We start from the raw sequence: 24,935 nt of genomic DNA, 5'->3' as shown, positions 1-24,935 counted from the left end.
TATTGCGCGACAGGAAAAGGCCGAAAGAAGACGATATCGAAAAAAAAAATGTATTCGTGGCCGGCTTTCTTTCATACCTCCATATGTGTCTCGTTTTATGCTAAAAACCGAAATTACCAGCATGCCACAGCATACAACATGCATCTATTGTGCAGTGTGCAAAACCTGGCTCAAGTCAAGTCAAGTCAAACGTGACTGTGGTTTGAGCTTTTTCATGATAACAAAAAAAAAAAACAATCTCAGTCTCCTTACACAACTGCAATCAGCAGAGAAACCTCAGGGGAGAACTTGAAAGAAGAGTGTGTGACCCACTTACCAACTCCCTTCCGAAAAGTGATATTTACCCGAAACTCTTACAGGAATCTGGAGCATACTGGAGAATGTATGAATTCAACTTCCAGCATTCTTAATGTGTTCTTACATTAATGCTTTGCGACTCACACAAAAACAAATCACGGCGCTCCGAATAAAGATAGGACTCTTACATTTAGGGGAGGAGCTGGGGCTGTGAGGGATGCTGGGACCTCCCTGTGGCGTGCGCGTGCCATGACAGCTGAGTGTCAGCAGCCGCCAGATGACAGCAGTCTTGCCGGATCCTGCGTTACCCACAATCACAGCACCGCGGCCCTCGCAGCTGCTTGTTTTTCTAAGGACCTCCTCCAAACGCGTGAAGAGCCAATCCCGGCCGACAAAAGGTGTCTCTGCGGTGATGCCGGGGACTTCAAACAGCAGCGGTTTAAGCATGATGTCAGCTTGCTTGAATGGCACAAATCTCCCTGGATGGAGTGAGAGGGAAGATTCAAAGCTATATAAGAATGGGTCATTTAGGCAGTGACATTGAGGAAGTGCATGCTCCACACAGCTTTGCAGATGTTTCTGCACCAAGCTATATTTACACACTGATTTCGCCCTGAGGCGAAGCCCCAAAGATACCTTTGGAGTCATCACTTGCGCGTCCAGCGGTGTTGTGTTTGCGGACGGAGCTCCTGTGTCCAGCAGCCCTTTGGTTGTCCAGATAACTCAAATCCTCCAATCGAGTGGAGCTGGTTGCTGCAAAAAAAAGAGAGCGGGTGTGGAACGGACTGAGAGAGCTGCGCAAAGATACACATGGATACCACACAAGTCATTGTTCGAGTCAATTATTGTATCCATGGAGACGTGAGACATAAACAGTTGCTGCTCTCACCGCTCAGTGACCTTGAGAGGAGAAGAGAGAGGAAAATGAAAGAAAACGAATCATCTCACGTTCTGTAATCTCAAGCCTACACGAGTCTGAAACAACCAAATGTTTCATTCTGTCTCGCACGTCAGGACACAGATTTTTGTGGCGATCGCTGGAAACACATCGCCAGCTGCAATGCCGGCTGTCAATCACAGGATTTCGCGCATTCTTCTATTGACCAAATAAGACGTAAAAATGTCTACAAGATCAATAGAAAATGTCGTAGAGAAGAAACAAATTCTCTCCCACATTCCCCTATCCATCCGCCTACTCTGTAGCTACAGTGTACAGGTCAGCCAGGCTTACTTTCTGCAGTTCTCAAGACATTTAGCAAAGGTTTCACTCCAAGCTGTTTTGATATAGGCTTTGTGTCATCAGCTATTTATTCAATTGTGTGACCTGCCAACAATAATAATCTATTTCTCTTATCACAGCATATCGTTGTGCAACAAAACACAGAGTGACAAAATATGGGAAGCCCTGTACATTGAAACAACACTGGTTCAACATTCTTGAACCAGTAGTTTCTGGTGGTTTTGTATTTGATTACGCTACATTGTTTTCTCATGTATTGTGAACAAACTTATTTTTTGACCAAATATTGCAAAGATATCTCTACATATTTGAGTTCAGTACTGTGGAGGCTTGAATCTTCCCCACGGAGAGAGAAGGCCGGAGACCACGCGGTACCGATGTTTACAGCAGCGTCGCTTCTTAATAAATCTACCAAAACTGGTTTACAATTAAAAAGAATTGAATCCTACTGAAGCTAATACAATTACACAATGAAGTACACTACTGACAGAATATAAAATATGACATGATCCGCGGAAAAGCTATTCACTCGCACCTCAGCATGGAGACATCGTGTCCAGGCTGAGGGCAAAGCAAGAAGAGAGCGAACAACTTTCCGAAGCCCTTCCTCATACAGTTTGAAACTCCCTCCCATACTGTCTATCTCAATTACTATTGGCTAACTTCAACAGTCTCCTCCTCCTCGCAGGACCCTCGCACGGGTGTGATCCGTAATTGCCTGTCTAGAAATCTCGCTTTGCCTCTGCTATTCTAAATACATTCAATGACTGTCTTTTATGGCTTAACACTTCTACAATTATGAATATTCTAATTATGCATTTCCAAAACACTTCTAATTATGATTTCTTAATTATGAATCATGACTCACTTCTATTATAATTTCTTAAAACACACTTCTGAACCCAAATTTCCTACAGTACAACTAACGATTAACTGGACAATGTAGCACATAAGTGAAGTGAAGTCGTCTCAACAAAACTGTACATTTGAAGTAAGGCTGACATTTGTTCAGTGGCTATTTAATAGCATTTTGTTACATCATCTTTTTTTTCTTTTTGTTGTGGTTTTGGCAGGTTTTGCCTTTATTTAAGTGTTGCCAGGATTTACCTGGGAGACGGTACAAAAATGGAAATAGAATGCAACACAAATGGGTATGATTCAAACTCAAGAGACTAACTAAGATATGAGAATGTTAATTCAGTTACAATTTTTCTTTTCCTAGATGTAGTTTAGGCATCGTCAGATTGAGGCTCCTACAGTAACATTTCAGTCTTGATCAACTGCTCATCTCTCTTTGGAGCAGTGGATAAGTCAAAAGGTGAAGAACCTCTGCTCTAGTCTCAGTTTAGACTATCCCTGGTTCCTCTGTTGATGAAGGGGAATATAATCCAAGTTGTTAATTAATCCATGCATGGTGGAGAACCAGCTAACTTGATAACAGGCAGTGCAACCGGAAGTGTCTCTTCTTTGTGGGACCTCTTGGGTTATAATGATACTGGTTTTATGAATATTTAGGTTTTCTCTGATTCATACTGTTAGGTTGTGTGTAAGGAAGGATTTATCTATATTTAGATGATGAAATAAATGGCATTAATATCGAAATATATGGAAGTACGACTAAAGAAGACAAAAGCTGCATGAAAAAAATGAGTCTGACTGAAAAACTATTGTTATTTCAAGAGTTTGTTTCACAAACCGGTCTATTTCATTCATTCATCATTGTAATATTTCAATAAAATCCTCTGTAAAATCTGAAAATCTGGCATTACCTCTGCCTCTAATCCCCTAAGAGTGGGATGGAAAAAAAGGCAGCACTGCACTCATCTATGAAATTCTGTAGATAGACTAATGAAGCAGGAAAGTGCAGTCCCTGGACAGACGATGACCTCACATTTACTATAATCATGTGCTGTACATGTTAAATGCAGCCGTTGATAATCTCAGAGCATCTGAGGGAGCTGCAACACATCGCTGAGCTGTTATGAGCTTAAAGCTTTAAAACAGCAATCACGGTCTCGGCCAGAAGATGCTGGCCAGCAACGTCTTTAAGCATCCTTCGTCATGACAAATCACCAAACACTCAGACGTGAGCCACACAACATGAAATCTGTTTATGCGCTATCGACTGACATTTCATGTTCACTAAATAGTCTAATACAGGGAGAAAGACAAGCTGAACTGCGGTACATACAGTTCCAACACTTTGGCCAATCAGATCCTATTCTATTGCATGTAGCATCCCTGCGTGTGTCCATCAGTCTGCAGCAGCAGAGTGAGAAAGTGGTGTTAAGCTACTGAGGTCATATTATAATTTGCAGGGCTTTCAAGAGCACATGGGACCTGCTCTGTGGAGTATTACTGGACAATGAGGGACGCCCTGATGCAAGACAAATCAATTACAGCGTGAACACCACAATTATGCTGATAGAAAAAAAGATCGGGGCCGAGCAAGTAATAAACCCTGGCACACTGCAAACATGAAATCCCTTTCAACAGGTAGAAAGGGGCTTTTAGTACAGGGGACGTGGAAGAAATGACCCTTATTGTCAAGCAAGAGCTGTAGCGGAGAATCGAAAGAACATCCACAGTGAGAGGATGAAGAGCAGTCTGCAGCAAAACAGTGTGAAGGAGTTGTGGAGTGGGATGAGAGAGCGCGCTGGCTAAAGAGAGCCAGGCCGATTGCCTTTATGTCCGTTGCTGATGAGTGTGATTGATTACCCTCCAACCCCTGTTGATCATTCAACACTTTAAAGGTCAACTCCGCAGCCCTGGCCAAAGCTTCCAGCATACCTGGTAGCACCAGTTCCTCATGAGCAACCCAGCATGCACGAATTCTACACAACCTTTTCAAATTTCATGGAATTGTGAGACATTTTTGGGAAATGCCTATATTCTCTTTCTGGCGGAGAGTCAGATGAAAAGATCAATCTCTGTCCGCTATAAGGCTTCAACTAGCACTCGATAAGCTACGCTTAGCTTAAGCACAAAGACTGGAACCGGGGAACTAGCTAGACCATCCACCAGCACCTCTAAAGCTCACTGATGAACATGTAATATCTTGTTTGTTTAATACGTACAAAAAAACAAAGTGCAAAAGCAATTCACCATTTTCCGGGTGGTTATATGCCACATCATTTCTCGACTGGGACTAGCAAAAAACTTGCCGTACAGTGCATTGCCATTTTGTACGGGTTAAACAAATTCTGTTACCCTTGGACAGAGTCAGGCTAGCTCCCCCCCCTTTCAGGCGAATACACGTACTGTAGTTCCCAAAGTAATCCTTTAACTTGAATTTGCAGATGGGTGTCCCATTATTGAAAACAGGATGCACCAGTGCTGTAGTGGCCCTGACCCGTCACATCATAACGATCTTTAAGACACTCGCTAATTTCAATACCATGCAGGCAAACACTGGACTACACGACACATCATATCTGCAGTTGATGCGCCTTCAGCCTTTGACTGGTTCTCAAAGTAAAATACAAGAGAGCTTTGACCACTAAATCTGCCGACAGCCATCACACTGCACAACGCTTCTTGCCAAAAAAGCCCCAGTTTCAGCGCACTGGGGTGCTGATGAAGCAGGTAACTTCTATGCGATACTCCGCAAACTGTCTTGGACTACCTTTTGTATCCCTGTGCTTACAACAATCCTCGTTTTTCTCAGGAAACTTTGAGAGCATGAGCCACTTCCATCCATTCCATCCATTCTGATTATGAGGCTGTTAATGAGAACGGACAGTGAGGAACTAAAAGGTGATGGAACCACCATTTATTTTAGACTTTAAATTATGCATTGAATAATTTGAAAATTAAACCAAATCATCTGCAATTGAAAAACATATCTTGATGTTCTGCTGCTGTTAATGTTGCTACAATTGCATTATGCAAAATACGTCATACATTTCCTAAGACAGCCGTACAATTTAAAGTACTGGATAATATGTTTATAAAACCTCCATTCATTAATTATCTGCCGCCTGTTTGTCTCTGTTGTAGCAGAACATTATTGCTGCTATGACAAATACATTTGTCATGCGGGAAAAATAAAAATGTTAATACTGGTCTCTTAATGGACATCATAATTTACATACCGCTCCTCTATCAAATGTTTCTTGAATGTGGAGTAAAATCTTGGCGGCTACAGTGCTTCATCTTTATTCTGAATTTCATCAAGGGTGCCTAAATGAAAGCACCAGCTGACAGAGGAAACTGGCAGGCGTTACTGTGAATCCACTCCTTAGGGAATCTCTTCTTTTGCTCCCACCACAAATGAACTGACATCTAAGGGAAGAAAAAGAGCCTTGTGCACTCGCAAAGATGGTGATTGTAGAGGGAGGGGGATATTTTTATGACAACTGGAGGCCTCCCAGGACATTTAACTGGTCCCGCTCACTGTGTGCATCCAGCCTCAGTGGTAAGTAGAGCACCGACTCACAGTGCAATGAAGTTTAGCTCTGCATCACAGAGATCTTGCAAATTAGACGTTCTCTCTCAAACATCAATTCAATCAATCTGCCATTCAGTCAATATTTATCAGTCCATTAATGAATCACCCGGGTCACAGCTGTCACATTCATACTCTCATTAACCTACTTCATCTACAAAACAATTCAGGCAAAAATAAAAATGGCATCTACGGTGACTTCCTGGAGTCTCCTCCCCGCTGGTTGACTGGCAACCTTAAGGTTATGGCAAGTCAAGAGGAAATATAATGGGTTAATTAGCGAGCTATAGAGGATTTTTCCCCCCTTTGGACAGAGCCAGGTGAGCTGTTTCCCTTCAGTCTTCACGCTAAGCTAAGCCAACAGGCAAAAGAATCTTCATTCAACAGGTGACCACATAAGAAAAGGTAAACGTACCTGCCACTGAATTCGGACGGGGCATCGCAAGGGAGGAAGTGATGTGTATGTGGTGCAGTGGGAGGGGTCTTTTCGGTGCTGGTGGAGTCCTGGGCTCCATGATGTCAGTTCTAGGTAAGGCCTCATCTGGTTGGGTGGTCAGAGTGTCCCTGGTTGGTCCGGGTTGGCGGTCCTCACCTGCATAGCCCATTACACCAGCACCGCCCCCCGGGCCTTCATCCTTAGTCAGAACCTCACTGGAGGCGCTGCGCTCCTCATTCTCAGAAGAACTAGTGGTGGTTGCTGAGCCGCAAGAAAATATAGGTTAGGCTAAGTAAGGCAGCGAAAAGAAGAAAACAAATCCCACTTCTGAAGAAGAACATATGGCATATAATTGCTTACTTGCATTTTGTTCTGAGTAAAAATTTACTAAAAACCCAAAATTAAGCATTTCCTTCCACTTCAACGAATCTCATTCACTCGATCAACAATAAAATACAACAAACTACTGTATCAGCTTTCCACTCAAAATGAATCAATCAACGACTTTTATTGTACTTGATGCACCTTCTGCACTTTTGTATTGAACTATAAATACAAACTCTATTTAGGAAGAAAAAAGTGTCCTATTTTAAGAGAATCAGACCCATAAGCAACAAAGACAGTGTCCCAGATTTGACAGGAGGGAGCTGAAACCTTGAGGCGACATGGAGAAGCTATCTGTGGGGTAGAGTACACATTTGACAAGGACTTAAAAGTTAGTGATGTTGCATCTAACTTCCTATCACCATTTAGTACGGTGTAGGTAATCGGTTCCACATTGAGTTAAATAGGCCAGTTTGAGCACACTCTCTTTTTTTAACATCTACGCATGGCTGGGCTTCGGTATTGGACATGCTCCACCTCGCCTACAAAACAAATCTGAACTCGCACATTGTGGATAGACACCATTTGAAAACCTGGCGAGGATTTCCAACAGATACACGGCAGCAACTCCCTCACCTATGATTCCACTGTCCTTGCTCCCCAGGGTGGAGGTGGGGCTTTGAGAAGGAGGCCCGGGGCTGACGGGTCCAGGAGCCGGACAAGGGGCAGAGCTGGGTGCCGTGTCGGAGAGGGTTCCACTGGGGCTGGTGCTGGAGCTGCAGTGGGGTGAAGTTAAGGGCAACGGCTGGGGCAAAGGCTGGCCTCCAACACTGGTGCTCAGGGTGGAGGAGGGGCTCTCTGAACAGGGGGAGGCAGTGCTGCAGGTGAGAGTGGAGCTGGGACTCCCCCCCTGGGCAGAGGTATCACACTGGAGAGAAACGAAGAGCAGAAATATATTGATCCAAGGACATAAAGTTAGGATGTGTAGAGAATCACAGGGGAAAGACTTAACCCGACTAAGAAAGAAAAATAACTGAGGAATATTCTTCTATGATAAAAGTGTCGTAAATCAGTCAGTTGGCACCCTTTTTTAACAGTACTCCACTCTGCATGACAGTGTTTTTTTTGTGTGACCGAGTATGTTTGTGTGTACACGCAGATGGGGAATGAAAGGATAATTCCAGTTATTTCCATCCTGGCTGTTATTTTCCCAGTTTTTCATGCCGAGTGCAGACTAACTCACTCGCTGTAGACATTCATAATTTACTGTCTAAGTCATTGTACACACATTCTGCTGCTCCACACGGGGCTGATTTCACAAAGTGAAATGTGAACTTTTTTTCACAGGTGACAAGATGTATTTTAAGTCGGGAAAATCCAATGAACACAGCATCAGACTGCCTGGATAGAATAATACCACAATATATGCAAGTTTTAGGAAATGGGAAATGACATTGGATGAAGGTAGCATTACAGCGTGTGTTACTGTGTTACACGGACGTGCTTTAGCTGTTTTTTTACGTTAGCTGCGTGTTTTTTGGATCGATACTTGGACTCACTGCGTGGATAGCTTTACAGTGAAGCAACAAACTAAAATCATAGTGAAGAAAAACAACAATAATGAGAACCAGGATGAAAAAAACAGTGTCATATATTGATAAAGAGCCTTCTCCACTTCTCAAGAGTTAAGAGAATAAATACATTACATATACATAATAACACGTACATCTTAACAACATATTGTAACCTACCCTGCAATAAATCATGTCACATTGTGTATTTTATTTTCCATTGTGTTTCTCTGAGAGGAGGAAACCCCATCTTTTGCACACATGTGTGACATACATTTTAATGTCCAGTATTTACCATTGTCTCTTAAAGAGGCATTTTTCACTGGTCTTTAAGAATATTTTAAATACCTGCTGACATTGATTAATGTATGCGACCCTTTCCCAGCGGTTAATGAGCCACGTCAAACGTTCAGAAGAGTTAGAAAATCGTCTCACAGCCTCTTAAGACATTTTCGTTAACAAATGGACATTTTTTCTAAGAAACAAGTATTGTTTTTTTGTTTTTTTTAAAATAATCCTCATCATTGTAGTTTGATCACATGCATTTCAGGTCTCCTCATTGCTGATGCAACATTTCTGCAACACAGAGACCGTAGGGAGACAAGGCAGCAGAGTTGAAACGGCTCACTGTTGTTCCCTTCATACCACAGACTCATCTATCTCAGCCAGGACAACCCACATTCCTCATATGAGCCTCGCTAGCTCTGTGAAGCTGAATGAATCTGGAGCTCAGGTGGTGGAATGAGGCTGAGAAAATGGGCCACGGCTGAGCAATGCAAAGGCATAGAGATGGAGAGGCATGAGCTCATGCAACAACACACACATACAGAGGGGTTAACGTGATGGGGCTCTGAGTACAGACATGGAGCCCCGTGGAAGCATAGCAACACAATAACCTTCCAAAATACATATCGATCCATTTGTCAAATGGTGACATCACGCACAGTATTTCACGCAATGTTTCGTTGCACTTAGCTCAATTTACGACAACAATCAACCAATCAATCGATAAGCTGCCCTACCTTCTTTTCCCTCCTGTCCTCCATTGGAGAGCTAGCAGTGCCAGGCGTTGCTTCTCCCAATAAGAAGCATAGTCTGGTCATCAGTTCCTGGGTAGAAAGGGAGGAGCCCGGCTGAGGCTCCACGTGGAGGTCTGGAAAAAGTACACATTCAGGACACACGGATTAACACGCAGAATGAAACACGGCAGGCCAGATGAGAGTGGCATCCAACCGACGCTCTCGTTTCAGCTCAGCTCGCTCGTGAGGTTCCCGTCCAGCAGCATCACCACAGTGAACTGCGAGAGATGTCTGCATCCACTCAGGTCGGCACAGCCCCAGCTGCCCTGATTATCAATGCAAAGACTGTGGCTTTCCAGTCACCCCGGTTGAGGCGGCAGCGAGGGGGTTGTGTGAGGTTGTGAGTTTGCCCGTGCACACGCCTGCCAGGTGCTCTCGGTTTAAGAGACGGGTTGCGAATTTCAATGAGAGCAGAGCAGAAAGAAGGAGTGCCTTGGCTCTGCCTTCCCTGTTGCTCCAGGAGAGATCGGGCTGACACCGGCCATGTGTTGCATTCATTCATCACTGTTTAAAGGCTCCCCCGATGCTTTGACCTCCAACCCCAGCTCCTCTCAGGTCCGCGCTCACCTCTGCAGAGCAAGGCTTTGACAGTTTGCGCCATCTCTGCTTCGCACAGCTGAGCAATACAGCCCTCCGTTCTCACGCCTCACCTATGTGCCGTCATCAGCTGAGGAACATGCATATTGAGTAGGCATGTAAACAGGATGACAGGACATCACGGATTACAGGAACAGCTCACTCCTCCTCACAAACATCTTTGCGTTCAGCCATTCATTTCGCACTCCCTCCACGGACTCTTGCTCATTCTGCCTTGCTGGCTCACTCTCTCCTTTTTAAAAGCCACTGCATCACATCGCATTCAACATTCAAAGTGTGTTCAAACGGGAGCCGTAGCCATCAGAGGATCAAGGTCAATTTTGAGAGGCAGCCTGGTCAGTTTTGTTCCATAAAGCGCCCGAGTTCCAGCCTCTGTTGATACTCTTTTCACTTCACAGCTTGAAAAGCTGCTGAAGACTTGTAGGAAGGCTGGACGGGTATTTCAGAGAGGGGGAGGAGAGAAAACTTTGCATTTAGTCAGCAGTGCACAGAGAAACAATCTGGGGTAACGTGAGGGCACACTGAATGTCCAGTACTATTCATCAAACCACCCAGCAGTTGCCATTGGAAACGGGAAGCTGAGAGGTGCCTGGCAACCGGGATAGAAGATGCCTCATGAAATCAGTTTAGCCTCAGGATAACCCTCCGGTCAAATACATAAAGAAAGCTGGCTGAGATGTGAGTATTTGCACCGTTATTGCTGTAATCTAACTTCACAAGCAGCATGCAGAGAAGTCAGGGCAGGGACTCAGGAGAAACTGTGTTAAAACAAATCCACTCTCAATTAAACACATGACAATACAAAATACATCAAACCATCACTGTCCCTACATTCATCGGAACAGGAGAACTTAATGCAAAGCCTTTTGGATGTCATTCAAACACAGCCACACACTCATTGCCTCGTGTATCTCGTCATTCACTCACCTCCGCCACATTCATTGTCATTCAGCTTCACTGATCAATACCTGGAAAAACAGAAATGACGCGAAACACACTCCCACACACTGCTGTTCTCACCTCTGCAGTCTGTCCTGCCACGGCACGAGGCAAAGACGAGAGGTTCTCTCGCGTTGGGAAAGCCATACACATCCTCCAGCTCCCTCACCCGTCCTTTGGCCACAGCAAAGACGGAGACGGGAGAGGGAGGGATAGCAGGCAGGGTGGGAGCGAGGGAGGGATTGAGGGTGGAGATAAAGAGGGATATGAAAGAAAGTGAGAGAGAGAGAGAGAGATTAAGCCACCCCAGATGAGATCTGTGGTGCAGAATTTGAATTGTGTCCCAGGAGGACAAAGCAGTATGAACAGAGTGCAAGCAGTGCATGCAAACAGCACAATGTTCACTGTACCGTGGGCGTTTATCTATAATATATTAACACTGATAATGTGTGTGTGTGTGTGTGTGTGTGTGTGTGTGTGTGTGTGTGTGTGTGTGTGTGTGTGTGGGGCAGGGACAGCGTTGCACTCATATTGATGTGTGTGGGTGTGTCTCAATTTATGCAACAACATCTGAGGGGTTCTTGGTAAGCGCAGATTCTTTAGGACTGGAGATCATTCAGGAGGATGAGATGTTTGGGAACACTGAAATGTACTGAACCCCTGCACTCAAGGTTACTCGCCGTTTGAATCACGCATGTGCAAATACTGTTGAATTCACACACAGTTTAATATTTGATGCTGCACCAGTGACACGCAGGCCATGGCAGCGTTTATCATTACTCGCTGTAATTTCCCTTGTCATGTGCGTTCAGTGTACTGGGGGAAACAAAGGCAGTTCTGCATGCAATGGAAACGTAACAGCGCCTTTTTTTCTGAATGGTTGTACTTGCTGTGGGACACTGCCACCTTGTGCTCCTTTTAAGGGGAGGCGAGGCTTGTTTTCTTTGGTTTTTTTTATCCAACAGGTACGAGAGTTTCAATGACTACAAATGTCACAGAACCTTTTTCAGGTCATTGCTCTTTAAAATAGCACAATTATTATTTATGACATGTACTTCATGCTATAATTGTTACAAAACATGTTTCAAGAGGAAACAACATCTTTGTGATTTTTACCGTTTTGACTTTATGAATAACAAAATAGGAATGTGCCCATCGATGTTTTAAAAATGTGTTCTTTCAATTAAATAATGAAACATTCGTAAAGCAGCATGTGCATTGTAGACTGTTACCTTTGATCTTTTTTTCTTTTTTAATATAGAAGATGCTTTTAAATGAAACTGGAAAAGTCCCCCACTCCAGACCTTCACTGTGCAGAATGATGTACGTGCAGAGTTTCATGTTGTTGTTGTCTGTTTATTCGACAGTTGACTGATCGACATGAAAAATGACAATGGTGTCAGGGGTTTCTTTGCAGGAATCAAAGGAGTATGGCGTACGTCTCCCACCGCAAGCCAGCTCTCAGCTAAAACATATCACGGCACATTTGCATGGCTGCATCTACAGCACCACGTGTGACGGACACGACAGTCGACATGTCGTTTAACCTGCCACTCAGGTAAAGATGATGGAAAAATGTGAAAAATATTTGTATGTATAAACATATTTAAAAAAAGAAAGGAACAAAGCTATGGACATTGAGTTCAGATTTAATTTATTTTGTCATAAAAGTTGGGACTCTGGACTATTGTGTTAAGAACAGATCCAAACTATAAGTACATCTAAAAATGAACCTAATTGGGGTTCCTTGCCTTAAGTTATCTTGTTTAATCATTTACTCTGACAATCTGTCACATGTTTTTGGAGCCCTGGGGGCTCGGTCGGTTTGCTCTTGCATTTGCTGTCACATGTATGGAGCAGCTGAACGCACAGAAGCTCTCCGCTAATCAAGGCAAACCAACCCATCAAAGCATTCTGCTATTTCTGCAGCTATTCCCTGATGCACAGCTTCTAGTCATTCTCAGTTGTTCGTATTGAGCCCCTGCTTTGTTCTCATTATTGCTCCTATTTCAATTGAACCCACCTGTAAACTTGATGCACGACTGGGAGGGAACTACATCGGCCTGGCGAGGCAGAAGAGGGGAGGAGGGCAGAGAAATGGACGCCCCTTTGGTCAGCCTCCTCAGTTTCCCTCGCCTTTCAGTGTAGCCGCTGTAGTGGTCCTGGGGGCGTGCGGCACGCCCGCCACTACCCCTCTGCAAGGCGCTGTGAGCGTACACCTCACTACCTAGGTGGAGGAGATGGGAGTGTGCAGAGAAAATATAGAGAAGGACAAGTGTTACAGTTCAAGAGGCATCATTTAGAAGAGTTACAAAGGCAGAGTTGATTCAACAGAACTGTGACCGCGCAGCGGGTTTACCATATTGCAGACAGAGCAGTTTTAAATATGTCTCACATAAGGCCGCGACAGAGCGAACATATCTTTGTCTTGGAGGCATATTGCTGAATGAGGTAATGGAAAGTTGGCAATACCAGAACATCTATTAAAAGAAATGGGATCACACTCAATAAAGAGGCAACACTTATTATATTTCAATTAAATATTCAAATCATTTTCATCTCTACTCGTACTGCAGCCATTGGGCCTCGTCCAGTGTATTTTAATAAGCACTACGCATGAGGACTCACACAGCCAGGTGCTTACCGAGGCTGTATTGCCACTTATGTTGGTTAGCCGATTGCAGTAGTTTTCCCTGTGGACTAATTCAGTCTTTCACTTTCTCTTACTTTAAATGAGACCATTTTTTATGCAGTTATTACCGTGAGCAAAACAAGGACTCGGGTCCACCACCTAATGTTAAAAACGCACATGCTGTTGCATAATTCCTAAAAGATTTAAAAGGATCAAACCTTTCATGATACGCCTTTGACAAGAAGTGATATCTCTCGGCAAATGATCAGAGTCTGTAAACATACTATATCATTTTTAATGAGACTGACACAGTTCTCTATGTTCCTCTCTGCTCCTCCCAGAGCAGCACATTGTCAAATATGAATGCGCAGCATGGTTGCTCTAATACTGAGCTCTACTTGTGTACATCTATCTCCACTGTGCAGTCCAAAATCTCCTCTGAACTGCAGCGAGTTGACAAGTTCTCCCTGTGAACGACACAAACGTCATAGCTCAAACAGCTAAACGCTCTGGTTGCTCAGCACACCCTTCAGTGCGCATTTCACTGACATTGGTGCAAAATGTTCAGTTTGTTTACGGTATGTACTACTCTTTCATAACAGGTACGCAGATTTGTCTCATTCACTCGTGGCCCGCTCACAAATTCCCGTGAAATGCAGTATGTTTTTAGTAGGTCAGGATGTTTGCCTAACCCACTCTAACTCCTCCTGACACACTTTAATTGCAAGCAGCGGGACACTGTGTGAAGGACAGAACATACGCTGATGAATTAGGTTAATTGAAATGGCTCTACTGAAATCACCCAAGAGAACCTGAATAATGCCATTAAAAATATGCAAGAGCCAATGTGTCCAACATCAGATACATCTCATATCTGTGATCAGGGTGAGAAATGCAGTCTCAAAATGATATAAACTGTGATAAAAAGGAAATTACGATACAAGCGGAAAGGTGCAGTTTTGGCTTGTTATTGGGCTGACACCGTTTTGTTACACAGGTAGTGTGCAGTGATTTGGCTCTTACCTGGGTGTCTCTGTTTAGTTTTCTCTCCTCGTTTTCCTCCTCCCTCTCTCTTGTTTCCAAACACTGCTCTGAACATAGCTGGGCTGTTGCTTCACTGTCTACTGCCTGTGGAAGATTAAGCCAAATGTTAATTAGAATTAGTAGCACCTTATTCAGGACACACACACACACACACACACACACACACACACACACACTATGTTAGTTCTTTGTTCAACTGCTGAAGAAGAAGCTGTTTTAATTGGTGTTTTCTGAGACCAAGACAACGAGTAATGTCTTTACATTTGAATCATTAGCACACATAAAGGTGGTCACACATAATACATGATTAACTCTACTTACCTGCTCTTAGGTCTTCTTTGATGCCTGCATGACTTCTCGTAAATCCAGCGGGAGCGGATGGAAGACCATTTAAACTCGCGGAGTCCAGTTTAGAAGTGCTGCACCTCCTCAGTCAACTCACAGTATGTTGGAAGAAGAGGAGCCGGGCGCGCGCATAATTCACGCGCTTGTTCGCCTTCCACGTTGGGCTTTTCTTTTCTTTTTTGATCTTCATTGTTTTTGTCACACTGCTGCTGCTATAACACCACAAATAATAATAATAAATAATAAATAAAATAATAATAATAATCATGAAATGTTGACGACTCCTATACTTTCCATCATTGGCTGAAATAGCATTTTAACATTCCTGCATCAAACTGACATTTAAAGGAGAGAGGCGATAAAAGCGTGTCTGTCTGTACATTCTAAGGGAAATCCCCATTCATTTTTCATCTCAAAAAGCGTTTTCCTTTGAAACAGTAGAATTTTCTAGATGTTAGAGTAAATAATCTACAGACCATAATATTATTTACACGGAAGCCTTGCAAAAAATGAATTGAATTTCACCAATTAACATTGTTTTACATGGGGAATGGGTTATGAGGATAGTAAATCGGAGTGCACATTAATCCTGCGCATTTACGGTAAAATAATGTTTAGTTACTTCCAACTGTGAACACCAGGGGGCGACAGTGTAAACATAATTTCCATCTCCGTCCTCAAGGGGGCGACAATTAGCCATACCGGTAACCTATTTAAGCTGGAAGCTACAGTTCGCTCAGTCCTTTCACAGACGTTGCTCCTCACAGCACACGTCAGGAGGAAGACATCTCATCGCTATAACGTTACAATGCTAAATAACTTTAGCAGTTTGATCATAGGCATCGGCATGGTCTGTTGTAAGTATATTACCATCATCATATATTGTTGGGTGAACCCAAGCTAACGGGTAATTGATCGTTTAGAGTTGTGAAACATAGTTCTGTGGACACGTACATTATTGTTGCCATTTTGTATCGCCGAATCCCTTTCATATGACTTAACGTTAGGCTAGCTAAGCTACATGACTGTTAAATTAGTGGAATAAATAATATTACAGGACGTTAAACATGTCGTCAGTTTTTTTGTTTTTTTTGCATTGGCGACACGTTTTAACAGAATAACGCTACACCATTTAGCATAGCACCGGAAATGCCTCATTGCTACTGTTGCTACCATGCTCTCATTTATGCTAGCCATTTGTAGCTAACCCTAATTACATCAATCACGTGGTGTCGGAGTGCAACTTGAGACACGTATTTTCGTTAATGTATCGTAACACTAAATGGGCTGGTGGTTGTATTAACTTAACTAATATTTCCTTGTAATTCTAACTCGGTGTAGCTAATAAGCTATGCCAGCGGTTCCCAAACTTTTTAGGCCGCGCACCCCCTTCTACATCCCGACCGGGTTCGCGCCCCCCCCCCCCCATGAATGAATTTTTTTTTTTAAAGCAACAGAGCCTAAAATCGGACCAATGAGAGAACAGTTTGCTCGCGTGTGGCGTTAGTTTACAATATTTAGTCCGCTGTTAAATGTTTCAGTGTGAACACAAACCGAACAAAGGGGGAACTGCAACATTGTATCATATTAATCCCTGAATCTGAACAACGCAAACTAAGGGTGTGAAAACTCCCTGAAACACTAACGAAGTTTCAATACATTTCAGTTACACTAGGCATCACTTTTAAAGAGCAATACGGATGGCGAGGGCACAGGCTCAGAGGCAGATTATCACATTTAATTTACAAGTAATGACCGCCTAATGTAGCCAGGATGTCATCAAACAAAGCATCAATGTGGCGCGACACAGTGTTGTTGGACACCGGGATCATGCACAACTTTTTTTGCTTCTTTCTCCCCAATCATACATTCCACCATCGCTTTGGCAGCTGGCAAGCACACTTCTTCGGCGATTGTGTGCGGTAGCCCCTTTCTCGCTATTCTGTAACCAGATATGAAGCCCGTAGTGCATCATTTATAGACCCAACACATGAATGAGACTCCAGTTGTTTTTGGCTGTTTTGTAACTCCTCCAATTTCGGTATAAAATATGTGAGGGGCTTTTGACTTGCACTGGCATGCTTGGTGTTCAGGTGGCAACGTAAATAAGAGCTTCAGACTGTTAGCCAGAACCTCACTGCACACCACGCACTGTGGCTTTGGGGAATCTGCGTTGCCAATCCAAGTGAAGCCCAGACACAGATACTTTTCGTCATATTGCCTCTTTTTTTTCAGTCTGATGCTCACTCTCGTTTCCTCTTTTTTTTCACCGTGACTCCGCGATGGGCCGATGTGCTCCCGATTTGTCTGTGCTATCCCTTCCTCCTTTTCGGTCTCGTCTTCCTCTGACTCTGGCTCGATTTCTTCTCCCGGTCTCCCCAACGCACCTCTCCGTTCCCCTCACGTCCGATTTCTCTCTCAGAGCTCGCACCAGGGGTGCGCGCACCACGCTTTGGGAATCCCTGAGCTATGCTAATGTGACATTAGCTGTTAACTTAAATGTTATCCTAAACACCTTAATGTTACTGGATCTACTTTGTCTCAATAGTTTGACACCTTTTTACCAACCTGATGTGCTTGAATCTGTCACAGCAGAAATCAAGTAGTGACATATTAATATGTAAAGTGCATGATGTGGACAGATTGAATTTAACAAGAAGAAGCTTTTATTTAGGCAGTACTGGTAAATAACTCCTTCTGCCTTGTTTTCCTAGCGGATCAAATGCCCTTTGGTGGACGCCTGTGTGAGCCAGATGGAGGCTGATGACTGGCGGAGTCTGCCAGTGATTACTTTGCTGTTGCAACACTACAATCTGCCACGGCAGTGTCATTTCTTGAGAAAATGGGTCCGAGAGATGAGCTCCAACAAGAGCACAGCTGCCGCCTGCATCGAGTCGCGTGTGAAATGTACGTGACGTGATTTCTTTGTAGAGACTCATGCTTGGGTCTCACTGTTTGGCTGATCGATCCTTTTAGCTCGGTCGTGAGCTGCATCTTTGACAGCCTGGGCTCTCTGCTGTGAGACGTCCTGGGTTTTTAATATTTCAGATGCAATATTAAATGTCCCTGCGCTTTCTGCTCGCCTCTTTCCCATGGCGCCTCGGATTGAATGTGGGAGGATAAATCCAAAATATATCAGTTTGTAATAGACTGTTAAAATAATGAGCTGGATGTAATATTGTATTTTCCTTTTTCCAGTCCATGCGGCTTCGGGAGATGACGTCAGAAGCTGTAACCGACTCGTGAGCATGCTGGGTCTGAACTGATACTTTGCAGGTGAGCACTTGTAGCGTTGTTCAGTTAGAATAGACTTCACTTTGCATCCGCTGATAGACCTGAAGCATGCTTCATTGGCTTCTTGGTTTGCAAAGAGATGCTAAACTGAACCTTCCTCGTTCTTTCTGACTGCTACATGCTATAGCAGCACGGTTTGAACTGAGGAATACATACGAGCGTGTTGTGCACGGCCAACGGTCAGAGTCAGAAGTTGATGTATATTATCACCCACGAAGTTTTGAAGTAGTATCCCACACACTGCTCTTGCATTTAAGATGGAAGACATTAATATTATATAGTCATACAAACATTTTACTTGTTTGTTTAATGGGGTTTATGGGTACTCTAAATACAATTTCACATTGTGTTTATTTTAAAGCTAATAAAAGCATTTTGCCATGTCTACCAAATTAGGATAACTTTCTCTGACATGTGTGCAGCGATGTAGCTTATTGTTTTTCCATTTTCTTGCAGGAAAAACGGCAAACACCTGACTGAAATCTGACCGGTGGAATGATTCCCCCCCTTGTCCTAAATCTGGCAGCAGCATTAATCTTGATCATAACAGTATGAAGCTGTACGTGCAATGTAAAAAAAGTGACGCCATATTTGTCGTTTATTAAAGACTTTTTCTTTCTTTTTTACCTTGAATGCCGACGTCATTACTGAAAACTGAATTTGTTGTTTGAAATTAGCCGTTGCACTTGAAGTTAATGTTTTAACTTCTTTGCCATTTTGATTTTAAGTCTTGTGTGCACCATCTTATGCTGCATTGCTGGCCAGGACTCTGCTGAAAAAGATTTTGAATGTGAATTACTCAGAATAAAGGTTAAATAAAAGAAGCATTTTAACTAAACTGATTAATGCAATAGTGGTTTCAGGAGCTATTTAGTGGGGAAGCACTGCCTTCAGTTCCTCTACAGAGTTTATTCTGAAAGTTCAGGACTCCTGCTATAGAAAGACTGATTCATTTTAATTAAATTTACTGCCTTAGATAGTTGAGTAAATTGCTGAAAGGTGAGCAGTTGACAAAGTAACTGATGGCGCAATTAACAGGTTTAAACCGAATTTTTAAAACTGCCGAGCTGTAGGAAAAACCTGCAGTGGCTGGTTAACGTCTTCTGTAGTTTAACAACTTTCACATCTGTAGAAGTGTCTTACAAAGATTATGTTGAGAAACATTTATTGCACAAGTCATTCCATTTAAAAACAGTGCAGATGTAGGAAAGTCTTACAGCAATGGTGCTGCTCTTAAAATTCTGTCTACTCAAAGTCAAATAAAAAAAGTTCTATAAAAACATGTCACGTTAGTGGCGAGTTAATACCTGTCTCATCCGTCATCCTGATGTTTATTCTCGAACCATTAAACCCATTATCTCGGCACCCTTGTGCCACATTAAAAAAATAATATGATGCTAAGAAACTGCATTCATAAATGCATCCTCTGCTTTGTAAAATGCTGTCCTGAGCAGAACTAAATCCATATGTTTTGACAGACAACACATCCAGGAGACGGTGCACACAGAAGCGTGACGCTTGAATTAGTTGCCCCTTGCAGTTTCTTCTGGTCTACAGGATACAACCTGTGGTTTACCTCATCCAGTGTTGACCTGATATATGGAAATCAGGAGGCCTTGGGAGGGACACCACCCCCATTGAAATAAACGGCGGTGGGGGGGGGTTCAGAAACTATTCGTCAGTCTTTTCGTCGGCTTGGTAATGTCGGTATTCTGGTTTGAGCTCCCAGGTGTTCTTGTGTGTTCCCTTCACATTGTAGATGCCGATGTCACGCAAGATTTCCTTCAAGTAAATCTGAGAGAGGAAAAATAGGCAAAAACGGGAAAAGATGAATATACTGCTCTCATTCTCTGTGAAAGCTATAAAAAGATCATTAAATCAACAGTCCTCACAAGAAAAAGCTGTGCAAAAGAATAAAGATAACCCAGTTGAAATATAGCAGAGAACAGTTTACAATGATTTGATCTGTCTTATATATTGTTGAAAGATCGTAGAAAGATATGAAAGCGTAAAAGTATAACCATTAAACATATACACTGTTTTAATTTATGATAGATGTGATCAACCATATAAACTGCATCGATGCCTGATATAAAATAGTCACTCAAAACCTATACAATCCTTCCTCTTCTGAACAGGATCAAACCCCCGTTTGAGGAAAACCCCGTTACAGTAGGAGTGTTAGAATTAGTTCTTGTAGCACAGAGACAAAAAAAACAAAAACCCTATGGTCCTATTGAGTCTTAATGACTCCGATGTACGCACTGAACTCAAGTCAGTATAAACAGGGTGCTAGGTCTTACCACAGGCTGCTTGGTGATGTCCACCAGGTCTTTGATGTTGTAGTACTGATGCTTCTCAAAAGCAGAAAACAACATGTCCAACACCTGCTGTTTGTCTAGTCTCGCCCTCTTGCCCTCCTCCTTCTTTTTCCGCTCATACTCGAGCTGAAACAAAAAGTGAAACAGCCAGAGGTCAGCAAACACATGCAGGCCTGCACCCAACATTACAAGTCAGTTGTAATTTCTAAAGAATGTTAAATATTTCCCCCTCTTTAGTATATAAATATATATATATTAATGTAGAAAGACAGACGGTTCACAGCTAGGGTCATCAACAAACAAACAATATACATGAGTTGTAAGACAACCAAGCAACAAGATTTCCATGTGCTTATCCAGAAGCATCCATAAACTATTTTATGTGCAGGTTACATGTTAAGATGAATGAAACAAGACAATCCCGCATTGGACGTATTTCTTACATTGTACGTATGGTTGGCCACCGGTTTGTAGTTGCTGGTGACGACTTTATCCAGCTGTTGGGACAGCCTGACGGGCTTGGCCAGCTCTTCAATTTGCAACCTGTCAGGATGACGAGAATGACTTAAACATGACATCCGCTGTGTACACTGAGTAACGCCTGTCTGATACGATGCATTAAGATGTCAACACATACATACACCATAAAGTAGAGTTAACATGATAAGCCACGTTCATGCAGGTTCAGAACATACTCACAACAGTAATAAAGACTCACCTCTTCAGCTTCATGTAGCCTTCACTGACTGCAGGTCTGCACTCTGCTCGCTGCACGACCACTCCCTCCAGGGCCACTTTATCTGAAAGAGAGCACAGCCAATTAACAAATGTCAACTGGCATTTTTTCAGTGCATGTTTACTTCATAAGTGAGGAAGGGTGATCGGTTCCATGTGCGAGAGGAGACACTGAATGACTGACTGGATAATGAGTACATACACTCCTATTTATATGAATGTAATTCAGTCCAGGCTCTCCCCTGCAGGTTGAAAGGATTATGTCAGAGCGATCGAGGGTTTCGGAAACTCCGTAACTCCACTCATCATAACGGGACTACAACAAACCACCCGACCCTGGCACACACACACACACACACACACACACACACGCCCACACACACACACACCCACACACACACACATGCCCACACACACACACACACACACACGCGCCCACACACACACACACGCCCGCCCACACCCACACCCACACACACACGCACACCCACCGAACCTCTCTCTCTGCTATTACTATTATTCATCCCACAGTCACTTCTAATTCAGTCCGTGCATTTCTCTTTGCTCCACCAAAAAGTCTCCCAATTTCCGTACAATTGCCCCTTTTCTCTGGAAATTATTAATTTATAAAATAATATAACCTCTTTGTCTCGCACGGCTATTTCCAGACCAGCCACACTGTCTGTCTACTGGCTCAGAGTGGAGGTCACGCTGTCCCTAACGGTATCTGTGGGTCCTCCACGGGGCTCACTCACTGAATGTGAAACGTTTGAGCCAGAGTGAGGGCTTATGCCAAATGACCCTGTTCTATGCTGTAATTAAGTCTTCAATCAGTATCAATGACAGTAACTTAACAACATCATTTTTTGAATATGCTATTGTACATTTGCATACCTAATGACTGAGTATGCAAATGAGAGCTTTGGCCTTCAAGGTTTATGGGTAAGAAAGGACCAGGACATTAGCGTGCTAATGTACAGAGAATAGATCTAAACTAACATTTAGAAACAGTCACGATATTAATTCTCTTTCACAATGTCACAACTGGGCTGGTATTACAACCATCACCACCAGCAGGAAGCACTCTACTCATCGCAGTGTCTGACCACAGACTCTCTCCTCCATCCTCCAATCAAGACGGTGCAAACGAAGTGCAGAAGCTTCATATGAGTTGTGCAATTTATGCTCAAAAAGAGAAGAGACGCCCGTGTGATGCTTCAGGGCAGAACTGGTCTCCACAATGTGTCTACGGTTTCTGGTACCAATACATGCATCTTCCAAAGCATGTACCGGTATATGGGTTGCCGTTGTGATACTCCATTTAATAATAATCATTTTTAAAAATAACAGACCCTCTCTGGTGCAACTTTGTCACTCGCTGGCAAAAACGTAGGACTCACCTGGACCTGCCCCCGCCCCCGAAACTGAGCTGCTGCCATCAGATCTTTCTTCTGACTGGCCTACAGGAAGGGAGGGAGGGTTGGTAAACATGAACATACAGTGGAATGGCAGACGGAGGAAGAAGGGGATCGAACAACAAAGAACCACACCCAGGGTTTAGTTGCACACCAAAACGTTTCAATCACACAGAGCTTTCTCGGTGTCATTTCGGGATAGTACACGGGCGTGCGCATGAGCGAAGCAAGCATACCCTCACAACAAAGCGAGCGCAGATACCCGGTGCAACCACAAACACACATCCATGACAGGGCTGCACAAATGAAGTTAAGTGCGCAGCCCTAAAACTCTCACTCACACACTAAGACGGCACGTAAGATGCCGTCTCACAGTAGCACAAGCTCACCAGCACCCACAGCAACAACACAACTACATCACATTCGGAGGGCAGACAGGGCTGGTGAAATTCAAACCAAACAAAATAATAAAACATGCACAAACTAAAATCAACTCCAAATTCAGCAATGATGTGTGTTGATCTTGATCTCTGTTACATTAATTGTGAATGGGGCCGTTGTGCCTGATCATGTGTCCAGTCGACTGAGATGATTGGCAGTGGACTGAAAAAAAGGCGAAAAGCACAAACGAATGACCGACATAAGATCAAACACGGAAACTCGATTAACATTGTACACAGATCAGACACATTTCCAACAGACCAGCTCTCTTCCGTTTTCTGTTGAGTGTTCACTTATCCACTGTGCACAGTACATTTCTTTTGTGTACTCTGTCTGTGGACAACCTCACACTCCGGGAAAAATGTGTGGAGAGTTCACAACACACAGAGACAAGCAGGGCAGGCAAAGGGAAAGACAGCCAGCTGTGCAAAGAGCAGCAGGATGGGATGCCTCCACCGCCCCGATCACACAGAACTTACCTCACAGATCATTCACATCACACAACATTGGACTCTGTAATGTAATGTGTGTCTCGTCTTGCAGCAGACGCACTCACAAGCAAACACTCGGCATCCCCCGGCTGGGCTCAACATTCAAAACAGAAGCTCACCCGACGAAGTCTCGGTGAAGACCGCCAACATCTGACCTCCCACTGTCTGCATGGTGAACGGATGGTCGCGAGGCGCCGACACCGTCTTGTCTTCTATGCCCTCGATCACGGTCAGCTCTTCATTCAAAGTGAAAGACACCTGTGAAGAGAGAAGAGATTAAATCATCAATCAAGGAAACGTCACAGAAGAATCTGATCGCGGATTGTTATCTATTTAGCCTTTATAAACAAATTCACATTTCTCCAACGCAGACTATGGTGTATAACTATAGATTATTACGTGTGTACTACACCATGAGGATGGCTATCTTCGTGGCATTGTATGTGGTGACAGATGTCCATCACTTACCTCTGCTTTTGCTTGGTTTCCTTTCCTTAGAGATCAACATAATGAGCAAAATTAGGATTAATTTATTGGCAGGAATAACAAAGTATTACGTTTCATTTCCAATGTATCAGTAGTAGTAGCATAACAAAAGCATTGCTTGTATTACCATTTAATAACACTGTTGTTTCATCCTTCATCAGCATACAATTTCTCTTTTCCCATTCCGGATGAGTTGTCTCGTGTTGTTCAATGACTACTGTCGCTTGATTTAAGCTCACACACAAACAAAGCTTCTGTTATTTCATTGGTGTTCAGTTGTTTCACGTACTTGCATATTCGAAGTTTCCCGACGTCTCCTCTGCCCGTCGCTTTCGCCCATTGCTGAGAGAGATATTTGGGAACCTGCATGAAGAAACATGAGTATATTTTACGGGGGCTGGTTTCATACCTTGACGATGGGACCTTTAGTTATAATGTTCAATGTACGAGTTATCCGTTTACGTGGTCAAATAAATAATCTGATGAGTAGTTGTGACCAGTTTATTATAGCTAGCTAACAATTAATGAATTACAACACACTGCTACAGTCGACCGTAACGGTCAATGCTAAGCTAACGTTACATTGCTGTTAGCCTTAGCTCCGTTTAAGTTAATACATTGTCCTATTTATTGTTTTTAATTGTACATACACACCTTTACAAGCCACACACCCGTGTTCTGCTTGGCACCAGTTAAATCCACTTCTCCTTTCTCTGACATGTTTTAAAATTATGCTTCCGATAGTTTAACAATCGTTAGATTACAATAGACTGTAGTTAACACCACACGCATGCGTAGAAG

The 24,935-nt window shown here is 43.2% G+C and overlaps 2 protein-coding genes and 1 long non-coding RNA gene across 4 annotated transcripts in view; 1 reads left to right on the top strand and 2 right to left on the bottom strand.

Moving 5' to 3' along the window:
- Positions 1-14,661, bottom strand: part of LOC306792249 (protein TANC1-like) — a gene marked incomplete at its 5' end in the record, with an annotated part of 29,836 nt that extends 15,175 nt beyond the window's left edge. Inside the window, 8 exons of the mRNA XM_079289323.1 lie at positions 486-776; positions 934-1,050; positions 6,400-6,681; positions 7,381-7,672; positions 9,338-9,468; positions 11,012-11,104; positions 12,954-13,157; positions 14,586-14,661. Coding sequence (XP_079145449.1) covers positions 486-776; positions 934-1,050; positions 6,400-6,681; positions 7,381-7,672; positions 9,338-9,468; positions 11,012-11,104; positions 12,954-13,157; positions 14,586-14,661 — 1,486 coding nt within the window. The remainder of the gene's footprint in view (positions 1-485; positions 777-933; positions 1,051-6,399; positions 6,682-7,380; positions 7,673-9,337; positions 9,469-11,011; positions 11,105-12,953; positions 13,158-14,585) is intronic.
- A 1,029-nt stretch (positions 14,662-15,690) lies between these two features.
- Positions 15,691-18,871, top strand: LOC306792670. The gene is made up of 4 exons (XR_013772835.1): positions 15,691-15,808; positions 17,666-17,858; positions 18,150-18,227; positions 18,702-18,871. It is a non-coding gene; the product is annotated as an uncharacterized lncRNA (long non-coding RNA).
- A 522-nt stretch (positions 18,872-19,393) lies between these two features.
- gtf2f2a (general transcription factor IIF, polypeptide 2a) lies at positions 19,394-24,917 on the bottom strand. Of its 2 annotated transcripts, XM_079289914.1 has the most exons (9): positions 24,789-24,917; positions 24,424-24,497; positions 24,117-24,141; positions 23,768-23,906; positions 22,702-22,761; positions 21,285-21,366; positions 21,010-21,109; positions 20,549-20,692; positions 19,394-20,039 (listed from the first exon to the last, which is right to left on the bottom strand). In XM_079289914.1, exons 1-9 carry the CDS (start codon positions 24,852-24,854, stop codon positions 19,917-19,919), a joined length of 813 nt encoding a protein of 270 aa, XP_079146040.1. In that variant the 5' UTR covers positions 24,855-24,917; the 3' UTR covers positions 19,394-19,916. The 2 variants fall into 2 exon arrangements, with proteins under 2 accessions (XP_079146040.1, XP_079146041.1); XM_079289915.1 differs by lacking the exon at positions 22,702-22,761.
- Positions 24,918-24,935: the final 18 nt, after the last annotated feature.

Source organism: Melanostigma gelatinosum, assembly GCF_949748355.1.
Source record: "Melanostigma gelatinosum genome assembly, chromosome: 2".
Classification (NCBI taxonomy): Eukaryota; Metazoa; Chordata; class Actinopteri; order Perciformes; family Zoarcidae; genus Melanostigma; species Melanostigma gelatinosum.
This window is presented reverse-complemented; position numbering and strand designations above follow the sequence as displayed.

What these genes read in the sequence shown, in the direction of transcription:
- gtf2f2a (XM_079289914.1), bottom strand. Translation starts at nt 24,854, where the DNA reads ATGTCAGAGAAAGGAGAAGTGGATTTAACTGGTGCCAAGCAGAACACG. An exon ending in GAAACCAAGCAAAAGCAGAG is followed by an intron (nt 23,907 to 24,116) that starts GTAAGTGATGGA and finishes CTCTCTTCACAG; the next exon opens with GTGTCTTTCACTTTGAATGA. An exon ending in TGGCCAACCATACGTACAAT is followed by an intron (nt 20,693 to 21,009) that starts GTAAGAAATACG and finishes TTTTTGTTTCAG; the next exon opens with CTCGAGTATGAGCGGAAAAA.